The sequence below is a fragment of the Clinocottus analis genome, unplaced genomic scaffold (assembly GCF_023055335.1).
Source record: "Clinocottus analis isolate CAN_PGR_092001 unplaced genomic scaffold, fCliAna1.0.p SCAF_3, whole genome shotgun sequence".
NCBI lineage: Eukaryota > Metazoa > Chordata > Actinopteri > Perciformes > Cottidae > Clinocottus > Clinocottus analis.
The window spans coordinates 10,453,596-10,477,455 of NW_027176042.1; the positions used below are offsets into that span (position 1 = coordinate 10,453,596).

At 41.2% G+C, this 23,860-nt stretch overlaps 1 protein-coding gene across 1 annotated transcript in view; it reads left to right on the top strand.

Moving 5' to 3' along the window:
- The window catches only part of suclg2 (succinate-CoA ligase GDP-forming subunit beta), an 89,635-nt gene that overhangs the window by 60,733 nt on the left and 5,042 nt on the right, over positions 1-23,860 (top strand). Inside the window, exon 10 of the mRNA XM_068594158.1 lies at positions 20,314-20,434. Coding sequence (XP_068450259.1) covers positions 20,314-20,434 — 121 coding nt within the window. The remainder of the gene's footprint in view (positions 1-20,313; positions 20,435-23,860) is intronic.

Genomic DNA, 23,860 nt, shown 5'->3' on the forward strand with positions numbered 1-23,860 from the left:
TCTTTAAATGTCCAGTCTCTCCTCAAACCCCCTCTCCTCCCTCCTGCGCACACACACACACTCTAACACAGACACACACGCTGCGTGTTTCAGGTATTTGTTGCTTTGTATGGCAAGACATGCCGGCAGCAGTACAGCGAGAGATTATTGTCAGTGTAATTGGCTTTTCCAGGCCTGATTTGATACGATCCTCTTGTCTGATCCCCGCACTTCTTTATTATCGAGCGTAATAGAAAGACTTTGTGACTCACATGAAACGTTCACCTCATCACTTCTCCAAAGAAATCGCCTCTTTCATTTTGTTTCCATGCTCAGGGTCAGCACCCGCAGCATACCCACGTACACAGAAACAGACACGTATTCGAGTTATACATATGCTGCGAGCAACAAGGCAAATGGTCTTGAATTTAGAAAACAAACACAATATACTTTATAGTAACTGTCTGTATTCAACAGTCTATGCATTTACACAGTCGCAGATATGTTAAGGATTTAGCGAGCGTGTATATTTTCTTTTCTTTTTTCAGCCATTATGTACCACCTCACATTTCCCTTATCCAGATCTCACTGCTCCCACATTCCTGGTAACAGACAGCCGAAGGGAAGAAGTGATATCAGATCGCATGATCCTGTCCAGTCCCTCGTACGCTGTCCAAGCTGACAGGATCGTCTGCTGCAGCAGCAGTCTGCCTTGTTCACCAAGTCAATGTAGAACATGGCTCTCATGCACCGTTATCTCAGTCAATATCTGCTACTGCCATCTGAGGATACAGATGGACGAGATATTTGCAGTTGGGAAAACTGAGAAGTACCATAAAGAGAGGAGAGGAATAAATGGCAGCAGACATAGCTTGTAGAATATTTTTTTCAAGAGTTATTTGACATATTTACAGAAAATCCCAAAATGCCATCACTGCAAATGTACAAGTTTAATTTATTAAAAATTGCACATGGAGTTCTGCTCAAGCTACGTTATTGCTATACATACAAGTATACATTTCCCCCGACATTTCCACTCATGTCCTCTTGTTCATTGCCGCTCTATTGTTGGTATGGATGATGCAACATGGGCTTCACAGAGGTTTGGTTGCCAAGACGACAACCTCTGAGGCCCTTCACCCTCAAGTTTATTTTCCGCACTTTAAAAGACGATATCAGTGCTCGAAATGATCGACTGATTTTTGATAAAGGTAAACGCTGTCTGAGACTCGTGAAGATTTCAATGTGGACTACTGCGCCCTCTATTTATCGTTATCTCACCTTAATTGATTTTTAATCGGCCCTGGTGAATGCCTAGGTTAAAGTCTCCCTTTGGATACACACTCCATCTACTGTACCAGTGCAGAGTAAATGACTGATATTCAATAATATGTCTTTGCTTTTTATATACTAATAAAGTAATATAGTTATATATAATTCTGAAATGGGCCATTCCACATAATCAGTACACTACTTCTGGTACTTTAAGGATATTTTGATGCTAATACCTTTGGACTTTTACGAAAGTGTCATCTTATTGTGTGGCCCGTCTTGCCAGTTGTTAAACATTTTAAAAGAATAAAAATGAAAAAAATGCATGGAAAAAAAGAGGTTATGAAAGGATGTTGTATTGTAACATGTACATTTGCTAATAAAATGTTTAATACCCAACGAAACATTGTCCAATCATGCAAATGGTAAGGGACAACAAGATGGGATTTTGTGCTGATAGAATGACACAAGATGAGTCTTTTGAAATTCTGCCGAAAATAATTCAAGGTTGTCCTTTTTTTTCAGTGTTATGAGCCTCAGTTGATCATTTGGTTGAGTAACCTGAGTAATATAATCAAACTCTTGCATTATAGATTATTCGACCAGGTGATGCATTTAAAGCAGTATTCGCATATACAGGATGAACATTTTTCTGATAGTGTTGTTCACTGAACAAAGATGATTACAGTAACAGTGTTTCATAACAATATTGCGCATTAAATACAACCTAGCTAGTTTCCCTGAAAATAATCCGGAAATAATTGTCAGGATTGTTAATGTAGAAAACAAAATTGCTCCGTTGGTCTTTAATGGTCAGTAAACAGACACATCACTGTGTCAAAGGATTTGACAGATCAGTGCTTCAACTCTACCATCTTTTGCCTAAAAAGCCGACACTACCCTGCAGAGGCCAATGTTTTGAGAGCTATGAATGAAATGTCAAAAATAGTTTTAGCATTAAATTATTTGCAATCAGAGTGTTTAGTTACTTGCTGCTAGCTGTCTCCTCTGCCGCATCATCTGGGTCCACTTCAGTTTCACCAATAATCCACCTCTTTGCCCATTTTTGGATTAGCTGGGAGTTACGCCATGATAGCGACAAAGGCCCTCCCACTTTGAGTCTGAAACCGATGGGCGACGTCACTATGTCCATATTTCCTGCAGTAAATGGTTTAACATAATTGTTTAACATATAAATGTAAGATTCAGTCTGCAGACTCCAGCAGCCCCACTTGAATATTCTCTCTGTTTCTCCTTTTCCCTTTTTTTATTCCATGTTTGTATGTTTTCTTACTCCTTCAAAAGGCTACATGGGTTTCAACAGCCCTGTCACATTTATCGTTGTGTTTTTAAATCTTTTAGATCCACAGAGTCCTTTTTTTGAGTGAGAGAGTTGTGTTAAATAGCGACATTGAAAGTAAAATGAGAGGGAGAAGAGTGCAGAGGGTGAGGAGAGAGGGATGAAATGGGTGTAGAGAGCGGTAAAATGGGTGGAGGAGTCGGAGTTGGAAGGGGGTTCTAGCAGTGATTACATTGTCCATCAGGCCACAGGACGGCCTGCATCAGCCCACTGGATTGATGTTTGACAGAATAATTAGAAAACTGTCTCAGCCTGTAATCACTGGAGCTCATCTCGCCGGAGAAGACTTCCATTCGCTTTCTGCCACACATGCTCCCACACACACTCTCCCGCACATACACACACACAAGCGGGCTTGTCCGAAATATCCGTGGTTGACTGGTATATGGGACAGTGGGTTGATGGAGTGGTAAGATGGGGGTGTTCCTATTTATTCTTATGGAACTGAAAGAGGTTATCTGGAGAGGTGGGGTATGGAGGCGAGTGTGGCACCTCACTCACTGGTTCACTGAAGGCAGGAGTGGAGAACACTGATGATTTTAAAGGTGCTCGAGGTAGGGTTTATGGACTGGAAAAAAAATGAATTAAGCAGAGTTTTACTATAGTGGGTGGCAGAAAGAATGAGATGTGGGACAGAAGACCCCCCTGAACCGGCTTTGACTCTCTCAGTGCTATTGCGCGCTTGAGTGGGAGGATTATATCAATGTGGCTGCTTGGATTGCAAGTCAAAGGTGTGTGTGTGTGTGTGTTTTAAACTAACAGCTACACACACCCCTGCAGCAGTAAGTAACCCCTAATGTACATTTCTCAAATCTGTTTTGACACAGCTGTCGAGAGGAAACTTTTTTGGTGGATTTCTGAGGACAAATGAACATTGAGATTGACAGTTTATTCTTGACCTTGGAATCAATAGTTGTCAAATCAATCAAACTGCACGATATTTGGGCTTTAAGTTTATAAATAAAGTCTGTAAAGTCCTGAACAGTTATTTTGGAATGTAATGATTTTCACAACCGAATAGTTCCACACATCCGTTCCCGACACTTCACTAGTGCAAACAAACACCATCTTCATCAGTCTCCGTTCACCTGAAAGGGCAAACAATTAATTAATTATTTTGTTTATTCATTTTTTATTAATTGAAAATGTTTGACGTTTTAAGAACTTGTACCCATGATTTTACAGTAGTCTTTAAATATTTAACCCTAACTGGGATAATGCAACTACAAAAATTAAGGATGAATTATTTGTCTAACTGGGACTAATGACCCAGTACATGGCAGGTTCTGGATTTTTGTTTACTTTTTTTTAATAGATATAATCTCTTAATTATTTTTTTTATTTTTTTTTTATTTAATTGAAACATTTTGGCATAAGACTTTGTACCTATGATTTTACCTTGTTTTTTAAAATATTTAATCCTGACTGGGATATTGCAACTCAAAGAAGTAAGGATGGATTATGTATCTGACGAGGAGTGATGACCCAGTACCCAGCAGGTTATGGTTAATCCATAGTTACCAGCTAAAATTTACAGCACGCAAACATTGACAAGAAATAAAGGGAAGATTTAAATTACTAAAGGGCTAAAGTTTTCATTAGGATAATAGCATAAGCCTGCACCTGAAGTTCAAAGGTTTCATTATTCGTCCACCTTATATGCCCTTCCTGGCATGGAGCAAGTCCCTAGACGAGACCTCCATCGATCTGGAATCTATTCAGCCGCTTCCTTTTCCTCCTTAGGCTTTTATTGGTTTCTCTGATCCCTTTAATACCTGAGCAAACCCGTAATGGCTAATTGATATGCTTCTCTGTTCTGCTGAGCTCCATCAAAAGTATTCAGGGCCAAATGTCAGGGCCTTGGAGCGATCGGTCGCCACCCCCCTTCCCCCTCTCCCCTGTCCCTCCACCCTGGAAGACGACTAAAAGTCCTTCACATTTGCATATGAGAGCAGACCACTTCACCATTTGATCAGACTTGAGGACATGGGAAATTTTAAGACAATAGCTCCCACTGCATCAAGAAAGTGGAGGGTAAGCATGCCAACATGCTCAATCAGTGTATGTGTCCACATCTGGCATTTCCTAAATCAAATTGTCATTGTGCTCATCTGTTTGAACCATGTTTGGGTGTTTTGACAATTTAGCACCTCATTACCTCGACCTCTCAGAACTCAAAGGGCTCAAACGCAAAGAAAGGAAAGAAGCGTAGGGTGGAGAGCAGAATATGCCTATTTTATCCATTCTAAATGCATTTCTAAATCATTTATTAAGTGACGTCAAAATATTTGTCTTTTCCTCTTCGACAGTTGTCTTGACTTGCTTTTTGACGAATTATAGGTGGGCTTGTAGCAAGGGGAGCTATAGAGGTGTGGGTAAAGTAACCTCCGCCCCAAAAGAATACATTTAATCGTTTTCATGTGTTTTCCATCAGAACTTTTCCGAAATCTGTATTTAATGTTATAAGCACATTTTGTTTACAGGAAAAGTCTCTAATCGTGTGATAGATGAATTTAAATAATTCAATAACAAAATATATTTTTTAAAGAAAGGGATCTTTGTGGTTGCACTTCTGTTAATAAGCTGTGTGTGATGTGGGATTTTAGGTGGTCACAGGTCCAGTCAATTTGTTGCCAAAACCGACATTAAAGTTGGTTTTCTCATTGTAGTCGTTTGGATACTGATCTGCTCTATATTTAGGTGTTGGTGTTAAATTCCTCCGTCTCTACGGACGTCTCACAGGGTCTCTTTGACATGATTGTGGCTGAAATTCCACATTATAACACGTGTTGCAGTTGATCCCATTTTTATTATCGAATTGCGCTATTCTGTCCTTTCTGTAACGCAGAAATCACAGGGCCCCTGTTGTCCAGCCCTGCTTATTTGTATCTCAAACTAAAGGTTGCAGAAGAAAATATGAGTTCCACTTCTTTTCGCTTCATCCATTTATTTGTGTTTCATTACATTCTCTCTGTAATGGCACCAGTGGTCCACCTCTTACTATTATTATATGCTTGTTCTTCCTTAATTGGCAGCTCGGAAGAGACCCTTAGGTGCTCTATGTTCACATGTATTCTTAAAGCTGATTTGTTGTCACAACCTGGCCACATCAAAGTCTGTGACATTGTCTGAAAGATTGGATAATATATCAGAGTCAGAACCATTTACTTGCATACAAGGAATTTGTCCTGGCGGAAGATGCACACATGTAACATTTAGACAATAAACATTTAACATTAAACAAGTAACGAGTGCAATAACAGGGAGCATGAATATTTACAATAAAATGTACAGTAGAATATAAAATTAAAGTTAAAATAAAGTGCATGGTCAACAGATAGCAGTACTTTAGGTGGGATGCAAGTGTTAATTGAAGGTGACAAGTGTAAAGTAAAGAGGCAAAGTGTATTTCAATATGATTGGTGGAGGGATGTGCAGGGGAGTGAACAGCAGGAAATTGTCTGGAAGTGTCAGTCAGTCAGTGGGGGACCCAGGCTCTGTTGAGCCCGACTGCCAACAGGAAAAAATTGTTATTGTGGCATGATATGTCGGTCCTGATGGACCTTAGCCTCCTGCCATAAGGGGAAGGGATTCCAACAGTTTATGTCCAAGGTCAGAGGGGTCGGCTACAATCTTTCTTGCCCGCTTCAGAGTCCTGTATATTGTATTTACCTAAATTAACTAGAAAATGCTCATAACAGGACAGTCACACGCGTGTGGGATGGGATGTGTTCATTAGTGGTGTCAATAGTGTCAGCATTTTCCATACACATGAGACTCTGCACTGTTTTACAGATAATCTCCGTCCATACTAACGCACCTCACTTGCCGAGACTACGTTACTGGGCATGCGCATGCCAGTGTTAACAGAAAGCAGATTGTTGCTCTGCGGTTGGTTGATTAGTGTTATTGCGCTTCCTAAAGGACTTGTTTTGCACTTAACATCTTCCTCGATAATTTCCACACAAGCACTCAAACAGACAAATCTGTATTTTCCAAACAATCAAGGCTGCCTGTAGATCTTGCTCTATCTCCTACTCACACACGCATCAAATGTTCTTCAAATCAAAAGTTTTAAGTAATTATGGGTCAAGAAATGTGGTTACACATGTCTCTCACTCTTTGTGGACTTTACCATACTTTTTGCAGAACAAAATAAGCACAGACAATCAAAGGATTGCCCTCCTCAAACCTGCAAAACGTGCCTTCAAAAGGCCACAGTGCTTTCAAACTTCTCAATTCCACAAGATACACTATGCTTCTCAACAATAGGGGCAGTGTAGCAGCGATGTGGTGATGTGACCAGGTCAGTAAACGCCTCAGCAATGACAATTCTTAATGAAAAGCTCGGAGAAAAATGCTACATGGACACACGCACCACCCTGAGGATTTATAATAAAGCCCACTGTGATAAACTTCAGGTTTGCATGTATTTAATGTGCCTTAATTTCAAATGTGACTGGGTACGTTTGCTTTAAAATATTCCTGCTTTGTCTCCCAGTGGCGCTTCACATTACTGCTTTTAATAATTGTCACAGTCTCTGAACTTATAAGAGATACTGGTTGTCCGTAAGAAGAATTAGCATTTAAAAATCTGTCAATTATTTGTTAAAGGTTGTGGTCTCTGCAAAAAGAGAAATGTGGACGGCGCTTCTCCAAAAAACGCTGTCCACATTGCGTTCTCTTTTTGGAGAGCGCCATGTGAAATAACTTCTGACTCGTGCGTGTGCGGGGATCACCCTTTGATAATATAAATCAAAAATTCCTGTAGATGCTTTTCATATTCATGTCAAGTGAAGTTCAGGTTAGGTTAGCGAGGTCAGTACAACACAGCTATGCAGCTGTAGTTGTGTCTAGAAATGTTCTGTTCTCAAGGAAATTTGGTCACACGCCTGCACTCTTCAACACACACACACCTGTTTATCAGAATATTGACAATAGAGAAGCAGACTGGACGTTGCTCGTCCCTTTCTGTGAGAAGAGATGAGAACACAAGATTCTCCTCCACTTGACAGTTTAGAGCCAATCAAATGTAACTTTGCTCATGATATGTTGATGACGGAAAACCGTGTATTAAAGAGCCGAACTCCCGGCTGTTCGGGGTGTTGTCTTAGACGGTCAACCTGCGTTGACTGGACGGCTCCCTGCCTTTGCAACTGCAGAGCTTGTTACTTTACCTGTGATCGAGGAAATACATTATGAAAAAGAGAAGTTGTCGAACTGAATTCTTCTGAAGGCTACACCAGGCATCCAATAATTTTTCACGCTAACACCTTGAGTCAAGAAGCTGATTGGAATACACATATTTGATTGACTGAGTAGCGTCACATGATGTGATTTACAACACATGTAATTGTAAAGGCTAGAAAAACAGCGCTGGTTAAAATAGAAGCGCCTCATCAAATATGTAATAATTCTCAACTATCGTTTGTGGGTCCAGGTCCGGATACAACGGCGTCTGTATCCAGACTCAGACCGCAGTCCGCCTTTGAGTGGCTCTTGCTCTACACACAGTAAAATTGTGAAGTTACTTATTACTTGTAAATTAAAGTAACTAATACAATGCAATAAATTAAATTAATAACTTTCCTAACACGGTCCATAACTGTAAAGCTATACTTGCAATCTGTTGCTGGAAAGCGGAAGGTGACTGCAAGACTGTGTGTGTTGTGGTGCATTACAGCCATTGTGTTTCTCATCATCAGTGTTGATCACATCGACTTAATGAGAGATGCATAACTGCCATTATCACACCGTGCTTTATGTAGAACCCTTACATTTGTGATCGGCAATGAATCCTTGAGTGTCGCTACGTTTATTGTTTTCATCACTTTCAAGAACAATATTTGTTAGGTGATTGAATGAACCATCCATCAATCAAATTCTCATCGAAGCCAGTCCATAAACCAGGCAGGGGAAGAGTCTCTGCTCTTTTTTCAGAAATACTTCCACTTGATGTCATTGCAGCATCTACGCTAACTGCTGCATGGCAAGGTATGTTTCCTCATGCCTGCGCTGTGAATATGCAGAGTACAGTACAATTGAAAACAATACAGTGAAATCAGACTATAGACCAGATTCAACCTTTGATCGGGATATATTTTTTCTCCATTTGATTTGTTTATTCCAACTTTTAAACGACGAGATGATGCTGTGCTCACTTTAATAGGACCACAACAAAATCTTTATTACCTCTTGAATGCTTTTTGGTCAAACAAGCTCGCGGTGGCTTTTTTGTAGCAGTTGACCATGGCAACACCTACTGTATACAGGCTCTTCTTCTGTGGCCTTACTCCTCCGACACAAGTTAAATGCTAAGTTGTTTATGCATTACTGGAATGCACTTCACTAAAGGTGAGCGGATAGCCTGCACATTTAGACATGCAAATGGTGAGGAGGTGACAAAAAAAGCGGGCTGGGGCGATGATTTGCCTTGCAAAGCACACCCATCTGCCCTTTCGATGGCTCATTGGCTCCCAAGATCAGGTGCAATCTGAACTGGAATCATTTGGATAATTGACCTTCTGTGTGCATACATTAGAATAAATTAATTTTGATTGGCCACGTAGCATTAGGAACAAAGCGGGAAATGTTGGCTCTTTTATATTCAGCTGCTGGTTTGTTGTACCCAGTCTCCAAAGTGATTATGTATGCCATTCCCCAACTATTATACATTTCCTCAGTTAAATAAAACCATTCTTCCTTTGAGCAGCGTGAAGCACAGCAAGGCAGAACCAAACTCAACTTTTTGGGTTAAGCCTGTCTGAAAAAAGTATCCACTCAAATTTGTGTGGGTGTACAAATTTGCATGCATACTTCCGTTGTGTGGGTGGGATTTTGTATATAAATCTACGTATCTGTGCCCATGCAACCATGCTGAAGCAGAGTGTCCGGGCATGCTTTGTGTGGCTTCTGGTCCTCCCTTATTTTTTCCTATCTCCATAAAAGACCTTGCTTTTTCAATGAAAGTGCCCATACTGTGATTGTCTACACCAGGCACATGTGGGACTGTATGTCTCATTGCTGCCTGATGGACAGCCATTAACCCTTGGTGGTAGAGGTTGAGGAATATTTATGTCTTCCTGTCAGGAGTGACACGACACCCTCTGGGGATGAATAATATGCCTGCCCTACACTGGCTCCAATTGTTGAGTTCAATTCATAGCAAAGTGGTTTGTGTGTGCATTGTGCTGTGCTGTGCTGTAGTATGTGTGTTTGTGTGTGTACGTGTTTGCGTGTGTGCTGATGGGCAGTGTGTGTTCAGGGGCATCGGATACCCTGAGGTGAGCAGCAGGAGACGAGTTCTACATCCCTCACTGACATCTGACAAACCTCCTGCTCACCGCAGAGGTCGGTGTCTCTCCTCTCTCTGCGACATGCATGAGATCCGAGAGCAGCATAGATTAGTGGTAATCGGGGGTTCATCAGTCACTGTGTTTTTTTCTGCTTAATTAGCCTACTTAAGTAGCTGATTCCTACCAATCTTTTCTGTTTACCACTATTGTAGAGGGTCAGCCCCTGGGAACTGTAACATTCATCGTGGTCACATTCGTTGATTACGCTCACAGCAATAAGTTTGAGGAGCACTGTAGACCTTCTTTTTTTTACCACTGGGATGCCCTATAGGCTGCATGCAAACTGTTCTTACCTCTGATTGGTGATTGATTATTGGGGCACAACAAGAAGGGCTGCCGATATTTAAAAAGTACTAATTTAACTTGTACCATAAAAATACTTTTGTGTATTTGTATAGGTAAGTTTTAGTTTCCTCTGAAAAGTGCAAGATATGAGATTGGGGAAATTCGATTAACTCTCAAAGGCGCTCAAGATGGCGACGATGAGCCAGCAGCTAACGGCAAACGTGCTAACATTGCAAACAACGTTCAAAGTGCTGACGGAGCTAACAGTGTTTACCAGGCGGGGTAACTGGAGGGTGGGTGCCACGCTTCTGCGACAACGATGCCGTCAGGACGGATTTATCGGCTGCAGAGCAGTGCAGAGATTTTATTTCCAAAGACTTTCTATTAAATTTGTTTGACTACCATTTTTATGAAAAACCCAATAGCAAATTGCATCGTGATGTGTATTTTAAAGGTCTTCACTGTGCCCCGCAGCTTCTGAAACTAAGTGTAAACCCTTGAACAGATATGATTGATAAATTTATGGTGCATTTTAACTGCTTTACAGTTTTACAGCCATGTGAAGGGACAGGTACATAACCTGATCCTCTTAGGGTGTAACAGTGGATGCAGCTGTGTCTATTTCTTCAGAACTACCACAATGATGGTGCTGTGGGACTTCATCAGTGTCACTCCCAGCTCTCCCAGTTGGTTAGAAGCTATTAGTTGGTGACACAAAATAATTTAGACAAGTGCAGCAAAAAGCCCATTAACCACTGTGGCCTTACAAGACAGAATATTACAAACCGACAAATAAAAACATTAGGAAGGGAAGAGGAGAGGTTCATACAGTACAATTGATAGAATAATACAAAAAATGGTATTGCAAAAACAACCACGACAGCATTTTTCATACTTATTCTGATGAGAGTAACGTAAGCTCTCAAAAGGTTTTTGTCTGACTTGCCTTACATCTTAGATTTTGGAGGTCTATGTATTCAAATTATGTTGTGTGTGTATATATAAATCTATATATATATATATATATATATATATATATATATATATATATATATATATATATATATATATAGATAGATAGATAGATAGATAGATAGATAGATAGATAGATAGATAGATAGATAAAATTCTAGAATTTGAATTTTGAATCGTAAGGCAGGAGTAGAGGCAAGATGAACTTTATTACCAAGCACATCTTCACAAACCTCTTGAGTTTGCCCTGAGACAACAAACGGGTGATCTTAACTTCAATGTGTCAAGATGTTGAAAAAAATAAAAGCTTTTATGTGAATCACGATGATGGCAATGACGACGATATGTGTGCACGGTATGTTTTGTGGAATTTGTTCATGGAGATTGCACTAATGTTTAACTCCTTTTCATTTTGTGTCTGGTAAGTTGCTTGGCTCGCTCACTTGCATGTACTCTGTGAATGCATACGGAAAGGGTTGACAGAATGGAATGAAAATATCATAACATTTGATTATTAATCTTGAAAAACTGACAACTTTTTATGATATAGAGATGATGGAAGAGGGGAAATGCTACTTGGTTTGTTGGCGTGTTGATAGGAGGTTAAGCGTGAATCCACTGAAGCATCAGGCTCTGTGACAGCCGTGTACAGTCGGTGGCGTTGTGGTACCAGGAATGTTTACCTGGCACCCTTTTACTGTAACACACAACTGCTTTGACTACTTGCATCCGTTCATAGCCACCCAAGAATATATTGGTCCATTATTGAAAGCATAGTTTGCTTCAACACTCAAAGTCATACTCAGTTTACAAACAGTTAGGAAGAACCAATGGCGTGCCAATGTGTGGAGCGAGCTACTGCAATCAGAGCTTGTGAGCCTGTGCTCGGGGCAAGACTTTGTACAGTGTAAAAGGTGTTATTTACCTTGATGCATTGGAGCCGGTTCACAGTGTTATGTGAACATAAAACGAGTGACAGTACTTAAAGTTTGTTTTCACCGATATATTTACTGTCTATATTTGGAAAGAAGCACATATGGAACGACTAAATGAATATAGTGGAAAACAAACTTCAACTGCAAGCAGCCAATGATTAAGATGTGTCACTTGGCAATCCCCAAATCCCATGGGAAGAAAAAAAATGGATATCCATCAAAAAAAGAAAAGCGTTCCTTTCCGGCTCATTTATGCTGCGTGTTCGATGTAAAATCTAAGAAAAAAATCCAAAGGACAAAAAACAAGTTTGGATGGAATGAGGAAGGGATTTTAGAGTGATACTGCGAGTCATGACACACTGCACGCTACTTACCATTTTAGACTTTAGAGTTTTTGTATTATTTGTTCTGCTCACACCTGCCAAACGTGTTTTTGATATTCCTAATGGGAATGTCTGGCATTGAATCAGAGGGGAAATGATTGCAATCATCAAACACCATACGCTGTATTATTTTATCTCCCGACAGTCAACACCAACTGGCCCACACTGGAATAGGGTTAATCTCATTGGATCCCCAGTTGAACTGACTGTGACCTCACAAAACACGATTCTGGCCATTACTCAAGAATGAATACGCTGGTTAGGGCATTAAACACAAATGTCTAATAGGATGAAATGATGAAGCGATGACATTTTGGACAGACATGAATGCAAACTGCCACATTACTGGTTGGTGGAGGCATACAACCGCATACAATGAGGCTGTGTTTGCACCTGGAGATTTAGTTCGGAAGTGAGTAAAATGTTTGACTGCAAACAGACATTTTCTCTCTGGAGCTAAGTTATTAGTCACCAATTGTCTGACCTCATCCAGGACACCATATATCCTCCAAGATGTCCCATCAAATGTTTCATCACCCTGTCGACTCAACTTGACCGAACTCTCTAGCTTTTGTAAACCTGTAAAGCCCATCATGGGCTGTACAAATAAACCTGACTTGACTTGTAGAGAACCCCCACTGTGCAATGACTGATTGATTTAAAAGCAGTGGAAAAGATGAGAGCCATCTCAAGAATTCATTCTCTGGTCACATGGAATATGCCAGATCTCAACTTTCCTCATTTCCCGCCCCAGCTTCCTCACCCACACCTTCACACTTCTTCCACCTCATGTGAGTGTGTGTGGTGGGGCGGGAGGTGGTGTTTCTCTAGGCCAGCACAGGTGTGACAACATTCAATGATGTGGTTAAATGTGAGCGCAACATATTGATGCAGAGTAGGGTTCGAGTGGTCAAAAGCTTTTGCTCTCTCTACGGAACTTAAAGACTCAAGAATTGTTTGATTTTGATTCATTTTTGAAAAATGGCATTCAGATACCTACAGTACACAGATACTATAGTACATCATGTGGATCTATTCAGTATGCATACTGTTTATGAATAAGCTGGGTTAGATCTTTCAGTCCTGTTCATAACAGGAATTAGTCCAAAGTCCAAATGTCAACAGTGCGTAAACAGGAACTAACGTCAGGTCACATAGACGGTAGACTGAGTTTAGTGATGACGTATGTATGTTCCCCAGATGAAACCTTCTTCTCACTTGGCATCGATCAGGCAGGTATCTAGCTGACTGTTGCTGTGGGTTTTTGTACCGTCAAGTGAAACTTCAGATGCCACTGTCTGTCAAGAGGTGTCTCCACCGGTGACATGGCCAATCTTTGACATAATGCTCAGTCTGTCTCTTCGCGGTCCCAAGAAGAGGCTGTCATGCTTCAGCAGGCCAGATAATTATTTCCGTCTTATCCCTCCTTGCCAGGGCCAATCCTAGCCTTCAATAGAAGCTGGGGACCGCACCAGTTCCCATCACCTCTCTCCTTCTCTTTTCTTCTCCATCTCTCTTCTTCCATCTGTTTCACTTCGCCTCACTCTCTGACTTCAAGACCCTCTTTTCCCTCAGTCTGTCTTTGTGTCATCCTCTCGGTCTTGTTCTGTATCCTCTCTAAGAATAGATATGCACAGGCAAAATAGCTTCTCAGCTTGACAAATTTGATGCTCAAAGTAGAAAACGTAGCATACAAGATTGCGAGATGAACATGTTTTTTTTTTTTACATGGGTTGCCTTCCTTATTAGATTCTCCCTTCATATATGACAAAGAACACATGGAAGCTGGCTCTTCCTTTCATCCACACAGCCATATATTTGTGTTATAACGTGAAGCACAATCACACAGTGTCTAGGAATTCGATTATTCCAAGAAAATGCCGGCTGTGTCGTGTGGGTGCTGTGTTGTGACAGTGCTTACCTTTGTGTCTCGTAACAAGGCAGAGTATTGCTTGTTTGTGTACCATCTATATTCAAATGTGTATTAACAACACTCCGTAGTGATAATTTGATACCGCCACAATTTTTTCTTTGTATGGTGGATAATGTTGTGTATTCAGTACGTCCATCAGTGTGTCATGGGTATACATGGGATGTATCTAGCTCTCACGTCCCTTTTGGCTATCCTGCTTTCTACCGTAAATAATGGATCGCTAAGCTCAGTACTTTCTTATTTAGAGGCAACAAAACAGGCTGGCACTCTGGCGTCATGTCCAAATAAAAGATATGGGAAGAAATCCTAAAACACACTGACCATGTAAGGCAAATTACTCCCATCTTGCTTTAAACTAGGACAGAAACAGAATAATCGTTTCTCACCAAACAGCCGTCCTGCCATTCCAAGTAGTGTGATTAGAGCCAGCAGGCCTGCCTTGATTTGGAAGCTGTGCATGTTAACCTGTGGCCCCAGGGCCGAGCACAGGGCTCCCTGCAGATCGAAAACAAATAAACAAGGCCTGCCAGAACAGGCGGTGACGGTACAGGCTGTCTCCAGTAGATAAGACAGAACAATTGCCCTTAATAGGCCACAGAGAGACAAACACCAATCTTCAGCCCTGCCTTTTTTTTTTTTTTTTTTACTCCTATCTGCTTGCTGGTAACAAAGGAAACAAGATGCTTTCCCTTTCCTTTCTTTCCTGCAGAGAGATTAGCGGTGCTTAAGAGGGGTATGGGCATGAAAATGTGTATTTGAGTGATAATTCAGCAACACACGCGCAACTTGTGACAAGAAGCTGTGCGAAATGAGAAGGAAGGCTTTTATTCCCCTCTGGGTTGAAACTTGGAGGACAGAAGTGCAGCACGTTTGTTTGCTATTTATCAGTCTATGCAAGACTTTCTGAACATGTGATGTCTTTTTATTTCAGTCCATACGGACTCCCATCGATGTATGATGTGATAGTTGTATAATTACCCATGCCTTTATCCACAAGAATAACACACACACATTTTGTCACACATTTATCCAAGACGCATAAAAACAAAGGCGGGAGGAGTACAATACTGGGCCATGTGAGCATGTCAAATTGTCTGGGTTCCATTTCTTACTTGTCCTGAATGCTCTTAGTGGGGCGTATAATAGCAGGCAGAAAAGCCTGTTTCCCCTGTGAAGGCCCTTTTTTTGACTTTGACGCGAAAAGAGCCTTGGCAGGGATTCGGAACGCCGGCAGCAATGATCCTATTTTGTAAAATTTGAATCATTTCACCGGCGCCCAGGTAGAAGGCACCGGCTCATGCCGTAACACTGCCTGAAAGAACGCACAAAGACCTCTCTAAAAAGAGCGAGCTGGCACATTATACCTGCTGCCTTATGCTGAGCTCTGATGAAAGAAATCCACCCCGCTGCCAAGTTAGCTCACCTGAAATGAATGCCTTTAAGGAGAGAGGCAGTACTTGTTTCTGTGACAGGAGGGAAAATGCTACAGAGTGTGATGTTGAAGATTTTCGACGGATTGGGGTGTGCTATTTCATATCGTGAGGCTGGATTTCTGAGCCACTGTGAGCTGAATGGAGCCGAGCAGTTGTTAGACTTTTGATTGGAGAGAGGGCGTCAAGCCAAAGACTATTCTTTTGGCCAGTTCGTCATTGTGCCATTTTAACCCCTTACAAACCAGTACCTTGCTAAAAAAGAAGCAATATGCTTTATTTTATAACTAATGCGGACTGCGCAGTCCACCTGCATTATGCTTTACCAAAGGTATATATTGCAATTAAGAACAGAATGAACTGTCCTCGCAGAAAAACAGGATTAGAGAGGCATACATTTTTGCCTCTTCTGCTCTTTTAGCGCCAGTGCCTTTTGCATATTTTCAATTAAAGGCTGTTTTCCCTTTGGGCACACAGTAGTTAAGCACATTATCTCACTTCAAATTACAGTTTGTGTGTGGTGTTGTAACAATGTTATCTTTACTTGGAGTAGGCAGAAGTGTTAGAACATTAGATGTATGCCTGTTGTCTGTTTGTACAAGGTAGGTGATGTTCCTCAGGCTGTACACTTGCTTGTAAACCTAAACAAGAGATATTATGAGGAAAAAAAAACTTAAAGCAAAGTGCAACTCAGTCCTCCTCACCATATCCATATTTCTATAAACAGCATTTACTTCTTTGCCAAGCAACATAAATCATGTCTTGCGTATCATTAATATACATGGGTGTCAATAGGAGATGCATGAATGGAAGAAAAATGGTTCTTCCCAATAGAGACAGAGTTGAAAAATGGGCTGCAAATAGGGTGAGAATAGTGCCTTCTCTCGTGAGGCTGCAAAAAGGCATCTAAATCTCTGCTGCCCCCCAGTGGGAGCCACATAATGCTGTGGTTGTGTATGGGTGGGGGTGTTGGTGAGACCCTGAGTCCGACCTTGTTTTAAGGTGTGTGTGAACTCTTCATTTCATTGTTAATTAATTGGGCATGTGCAAGTAATACAACTACAATCATTCTTAACCTCCAATCTTACGGGACAGTAAATGCACCGACTCGGGCTGAGAGCGTCAGTCAGTAATATTCAGATGTGCATCTCTCCTTTGTATCTTTTTCAAATTGTCTGTGTACAAATTTATAGTGGCAGTGGCGATGTTGAACTTGTGTACCTGCTGTGGGCCACACCTGCACTGGGCAGTGGGGCAGCACACACTCCTATTTATGCCCAGAGGCAGCCGCAAAGATACACACACACACACACACACACACACACACACATAAACACGCATGCGCGCATACCTATGAATGTGTGAACTGCAGATAAAACCTAACAGGCTGTCAGAAGAACTGTTTGATACACAGCCGAGGTCTGAGAAACAACGAGCCGTTAACATTTCACACCTCCTTTTCGTCTGCTTTTCCCCCACTGCTGGACTCTCACACGGTCTCCTGCCTGCCTGCCACTCGTCTTCACACATGTTAATGAATGCCGACCATCAAGTAATACCGTGGTCTTCTTCAAAAAAGTGTGTGCGTGTAGCTTTATTTTGACTGCGTATTGTTCATCTGTACCAGAGCTGTTCAAGTGTGTCCGTTAGTACATTCGGCCGTGCACCTGAAAGCTACGACCACCTACTCGTGGGTGTGTGTGTGTGTGTGTCTGTGTGTCTGTGGGTGTGTGTGTGTGTGGGTGTTTGGGGCGGCTGCAGATTCCCATCGGTAGTGTGGTCAGTGCCAGAGACAGAAACGGGTACCTTGAGGCTACACTTGTCCTTTATATGCGATACCAGATGTACATTAAAGGGTCGCTCTACCAATTTTACACATGAAAATCAATTTAATTGTCACAAGGAGTGCTGAACATCCTGAGGCAAGAAGGGAAAAAGAGAATACATGGTGTCACTGGTGTTTTTTTTCTTCTTAAAGCTTCGTACAGTCTAATAAACATGTTTGATGTCATCAGGGTTGATTCAGATTTGGCTTGTTAATTCATAAAAATAAAACGAAAAACTAACCTAGGAAGGGGAGTTTGAAAAGTGGAAGCATTCATCAGGATAGGAATGTCCAACAAAAGACGTGTTTTAAAATGGAGGATCCAGGGTTATTTTGAGCTTGACTCAATGACAAAAGGTCACGGTGTCTTGGCCCCTGAGGCTTTGAATTTGACTATTGTGGGGTCACTTTTTATTTCCCCAACACTCAATTGGTGGAGGGCCCCTTTTACAAGGCTAAATTAACAGACATAATTACGCACTAATACAAATGTATTTGTTTCCCCAAACATATTGTATTTGTTAAACAATGACTCCCATATTCTCAAAAAAGTATACAACAATTGGAAACTTCAAACCACATTTTGTTCAGAGCTTTATTATTTGTCTGAATGAGAACAGAACATACTTTAAATTAAAGTACAAGTTATCATTGTGACAATACAAACGTACTAATGAAATGACCCTAATCTAGTTTAAATGTATTTCTACAAAACGGTAGAAAATTGGTAATAATTAGCAAACACCATATCCTTTTGTCCTGTGTAAATGGCCATTGTATTAGCGAGAACATGCAAACTGTTCTGCTATAGAGAAAAAAATGGAGTGCTATTCTTTGCCTCTACCTCATCCATTATTTAAATAAATTACAGCGCCTCATCATGTAGTATTACACGAGTAATCTGGAGGTCGTGATTCATTTTGTTTTCTTTGTTTTTCATTTCAACATCTGAGTCGTGTTCATTTGCTGTTTTGGGACTAATGCTTCCCTGACTTCCCTTGTTTTTGTGCGTTCCTGGTCACATCCCTGTGCGATTTACCTCATCAGCATGAAACGGCTCCGTGTGTTGACCTGACAGCTTGCTTAGTTTCTTTACATGACACCTGAGTCTTTACGCTGCTGCCTGCTTCTGTGTTTCTTGCGGAGCTCTCTCCTGGTCTTGTGTCATTCTGCAGTTCATAAGGAGGTATTTGTTGGGATAGCACGTAGAGGACAATGCTGTGGCTGTCGCTCTGATAGCTACCCAAGTCCTTGATCTCCTCTCCCTATAAACATCATTACCACACATTGAAAACATACACGTTCACGACAGGCACGCACAAACACCCACAAGCTGCTCATCCGAATCGGCGCTAACAGATTAGCAGTGATTATAAACAAACATGGAGGATTAATCCTGTGTGCTCTCAGTCTACTTTTCCACTGAGCTAGCCAGGGTAATTACCAAGTGCTAGATTGTTAGTGTAATTGCACGCAGACACACACACACACACGCACAAAGCCTTGCTTCACTACTTAGGGTTATCAGCTTCATGCTCATTTTGTAAGAAAGTAAAGATATATTTTGCTAAAGAAACTGCAAGACAGCTCAAGGGAAAGCAGCACAGACAGTGAGATTGTTTGGCACAACTTAACGTTTTCAAAACTCAAAGGTTTGTTCTAGATGGCTGTTTGCAAAATGTAAAATCGTGACAGCAAAGGACATCTTAACATTTGCGAATCATAGCTTTTGAATTTGAACTGAGTCTCGAGCAGGGCGGGATCTATCTTGCATTAGCTCCTTGTCTTTCTGTTTCCCGTGGGATTCAACCATCAGCTTCCTAGCCAATCTAGCTACTTTCGATTCCCAGCAGACAGAGGAAGAAAGACTCGCTCTAGAAATAAGGTTGTGAATCCACAGACAAAACACTGCGTTTAAGGACATATGCCAAGGGTGAGAATATGTTTAAGTACCTTCATCTGAACTTCTTCAGTATCTCCTTCAAGCATCTGCCAATGTGATCTCTGTTTATTGGAACAAAACTCTGAAAAGACGGACGCTCTCTGTGAATTAATGTTTATATTCTATTAAGCGGAAAGGAAAGTGTTTTATACCACACCGTTTTTAAAGGTCTAATATGATGCATGGCTCTGCCACATTGGAATGTTTGGAAAACAAGCCAGGTGTGCAGCTTCTTCTGTTTGTCATGTCACCACTTCCCATTGAAATATTGCTTTATTATTTGGCCCCAATGTTGCCTTTTTCACCTGCTGCTGCCCTCTTAACTTCAACAATATATTACTCTATTCTGCCTCGGTGTGACAGTGTTGTATTGCTTCTTGCTGCATGTCGTATTGTACATAAAGATATGGAGGCTGCTCTACTAAATGTTTTCCTCAGTCAAGAGACTTCAATCTTGAAACAATTAGTTTTGCACTGATGTGTTGAATTGCTTTACAAAGGACGTGTCGATAGTTGACTGTTTTGTGCTTCTGTGTGGACAAACCTTGTTGACCCATCATAATGAAAGTTGTATATGACAAATGTACATCCTTTGCACAATGCCACTGGATTGAATCCTCATTTTATTCTCTTATTTCACAGGTTGAGGCCATCCTGGTCAACATCTTCGGTGGAATCGTCAACTGTGCCATCATCGCCAACGGCATCACCAAGGCTTGTCGAGAGCTGAAGCTGAAGGTGCCGCTGGTGGTCCGGCTTGAAGGTAGAAATGTGCAATAACAAAGATCGGTGAAATAAAAGAAAGAACCATGTCTTGAAATGTTTTCTGACTGTTAGCCCCTACGTGATAACCCATACGGCCACAAGCTCCAACTTCATTGGTATAAAGCATTCAAGCACTAACACAAAACTGATAATGAAGTCAGTTGTATCTAATTTTTGATAAATATACATTTATTTTTTGGACCATTTTTAAGGTGACAAATGTATCTATTCTAACTGTATTGTGTTACTGGTAAACAGCACAAGTGCTGCAGGATTAAAAGCACATCTTTCCCTGTTTGTTTTAAACTTTGGAGCCATTGTATTATTGCTGCTGTGCTCTCCGGGGCCGATCCATCTTCATTGTGGGCCAACGTCCCAGTAAGAACAGCAGTGCATTTCTCATATGTGTCACATTGTGCCGCACCCGTCATTAGCGCCAGCCAGAATAACCGTAGAGATGCTCTGATTGGCTCACCTTTCACCTGTGTATGCTAATGGTACCTGCTCTGTGTGTGTGCGTGTGTGTGTGTGTGTGTGTGTGTGTGTGGGGGGCTGGCAGCGGTGACTCCCAGAGGCACGGGGGCCAGTTGGTGGTTAGCTTAATTGTCAAAATCCTGCTGAGTGTGTCCAGAGCAGGTGTGTGTGTACGTGGACTTCATACTGTATGTCCTCACGCACTCTGCTAATATGGTTTGTAGGTCAGGGTGCGTAAGCTGTTTCGAGAACCCAACTGTGCACCGCGGCACTACAGTACAGTACAGACATGGCTGTTTAGAGTGTGAGTGGAAAGTGTGAGACATACATTTAGCAAAGCATAAGAATAGCCATCCATTGTTTTCATTATCCTCCCCTTGAACAAAGGGAAAGGTCTTTGCACCAGAACTGAAGCTGTAACAAGAACTGGTGTGTTGCTCAAACTTAAATCCACAACGTGACCTCGAGTTAGAACTGCGCACAAATTAAGTGTGCACGATTTCAACTATCTTCATGGTGCCGATTGACCACATGGCTGAGGAGTGTGCACACAACTCCTGAACTGCGTCACCACAAAAGCGACTGGATTGGCAAGGTATCAAAACAGACCCCCTTAATTAGTCACTGCATATTTCTCCTACTACACCATGTAATGCAACCTGACTCACAAACAGAAGGTCACTGCTGGCGGTTGGGCCAACCACATCTTTCTGGCCCGGGCATAATCCTAGCTTTAGCTGTGGGTCATTACATCCTGGGCTGCAGTCTTGTGGAGAAGATTGGTTCAGAATCAATCAGCTCAGCTTGCTAGGCTGACCGCCGGGCAGCGAGAGCGGCCCAGCGCTCTTCAACAGGATCAGAATGGATTAACTGGCACACTTTTAATTGGGAAGGGCTCTTTTTAAAAGGCCTGGGTTGATTACATTGGTGAAGAGTTATGTATTCCCATATGTGGGGGATAAGGGCCATGTTGTCTAGATGCTGATAGGGTGGAATGAGTTGCTTGAAGTACTGGATAATATGGAGTCAAACTAAAACACACGCAACTTGTGGCTACAATATAAGCAGTTATATTCGTAAGTATGGAAAATAATCCACCCAAAATGTATGTAGACACACATGTTTAATGTCTTGAAAAGAAGAGATGCATGATGAAGAACTGTACTGCCCCCTTTGGCCACAGTGCAAACATGGACATATCGCTCTGAGGATGCTGTCTGCCACTGTGGGGAAAAAATCCCCTTGAATAGCCCTCAGGGTCCAGGGAAGAAGAAAAAAAGGTGGCTGCATTCGCTTAACTCTGTTCCCTGGCCTATTGATTTACTGAGCCGTTCCCAACTGTCTCTCAAACATTGGTGGCTGTTTTCTCCTTAAAAGGTGGTCTGGCCATATTCCTGCCACTTAATTAAAAAGAGATGCGAGGTCCAATAGTATGATTATAATTACCCTTTCAGTCCCGACGGTGTCATCATAGCTCACATAGCCCTCTGCTGCCACTAATGCACACATAAACAGGTATTTATGTACACATACACACACAGAGAATAGAAAAGAACAGACACTGGCCTTCTTTTGACACTAGCCAGATCTTTTTGTTTTGCCTTTCGAAAGTTGTAAGTATTAAACAATTTCCCTTTTTTTTGTATTTTCATATATTATGCATCTTCTTCCTACTCTTTGCTTCCAAAAAGCACCGGACAAGAACTGAAAAGGTAGTGAAATAAATGGACAGTTGCTTTAGATGCCCCAAAACTAAATATGATGGCATATGTTAATACGATGAGGTTCAACGTAGATGAAAATCTGAACGACTCGGTGCATTTATATACATTATGAACTCTCAATGTCAGAGATGCTCTGTAGGCCTGATATACTGAGTGTCTGAGTGAACATAGTGTTTGCGTCCGCTGAAACAAGAATCAAGACATCAGAAACATGAAAACTTTGATTAATGACCGGCAAGCACATCAAAGGAGCGTCTGCATCGTTCAGGACTCTCTCTCTCAGCGCTCAAATGAGAAGCATTTGATGTTTAACACACAGGATGAAGGTGGGGAGAGTGGCCCTCGTCCAATTTTGAACCTAACGGTTTGGTTCTGAATATTGTAAGGTTTAACAATCAACGTTAGTTCGATGTTTATATATATATATATATATATATATATATATATATATATATATATATATATATATATATATATATATATTACATCACATCACATCAGTTCAAGGTTGCTGGGGAGACAAAAAGTCTTTAAAAAGGAATAGTGTCTGTTGTTTCATACCATTTCTTTTTCACAATCAACACTTGTAAATGACAGTCGTACAAAATGTAAACCATACTTTGGTGTTTCATTTTTAACATTATGCTTAAGATTTCATTTAACATGTTTTTTTGTCTTTTTGCAAAATATGCCAAAACACTAGCGAAGAGGAAGATCTTTAGGTAGATAATTACAAGTTTAAATATGAACACAATCTAAATCATACCCTCTAAACCAAAAAAGTAATCGGGTTTGAATTGACATCAAACTCTATTACTAAGCTCGTTTACCACGGCTGGTCTGTAGAGGTAACCATAAAGTGCATCTTTGGGGAAAAACAGCACTGAATGGAAACGCTATTGACTCTTTCAGCACATAAAGAATTAATAAACAGTTCCTGCGATATGAGAAGCCGTGTGTCCTGTCGGCTGCAGCCTGAAGTAGCGAGTTGAATAGCAGCTGGGACGTGAGCGACGATTGAGAGTTCACAGGTGCAATGGAAGTTGCTTCTGGCAGCTCGTGTGTTATCGTCACCACCGCGTGTTGTCCAGAGGATGAGGCTCTGAAGGACTACACTCACTGCTATGAATAACATATTCTATAATGTAGGCAGTGCATTAATTTGGAGCGGTGAACAGACCGTTTAACTGGAACTACTTAGTAGGTGTCAGAAGTATTTGTTGTGA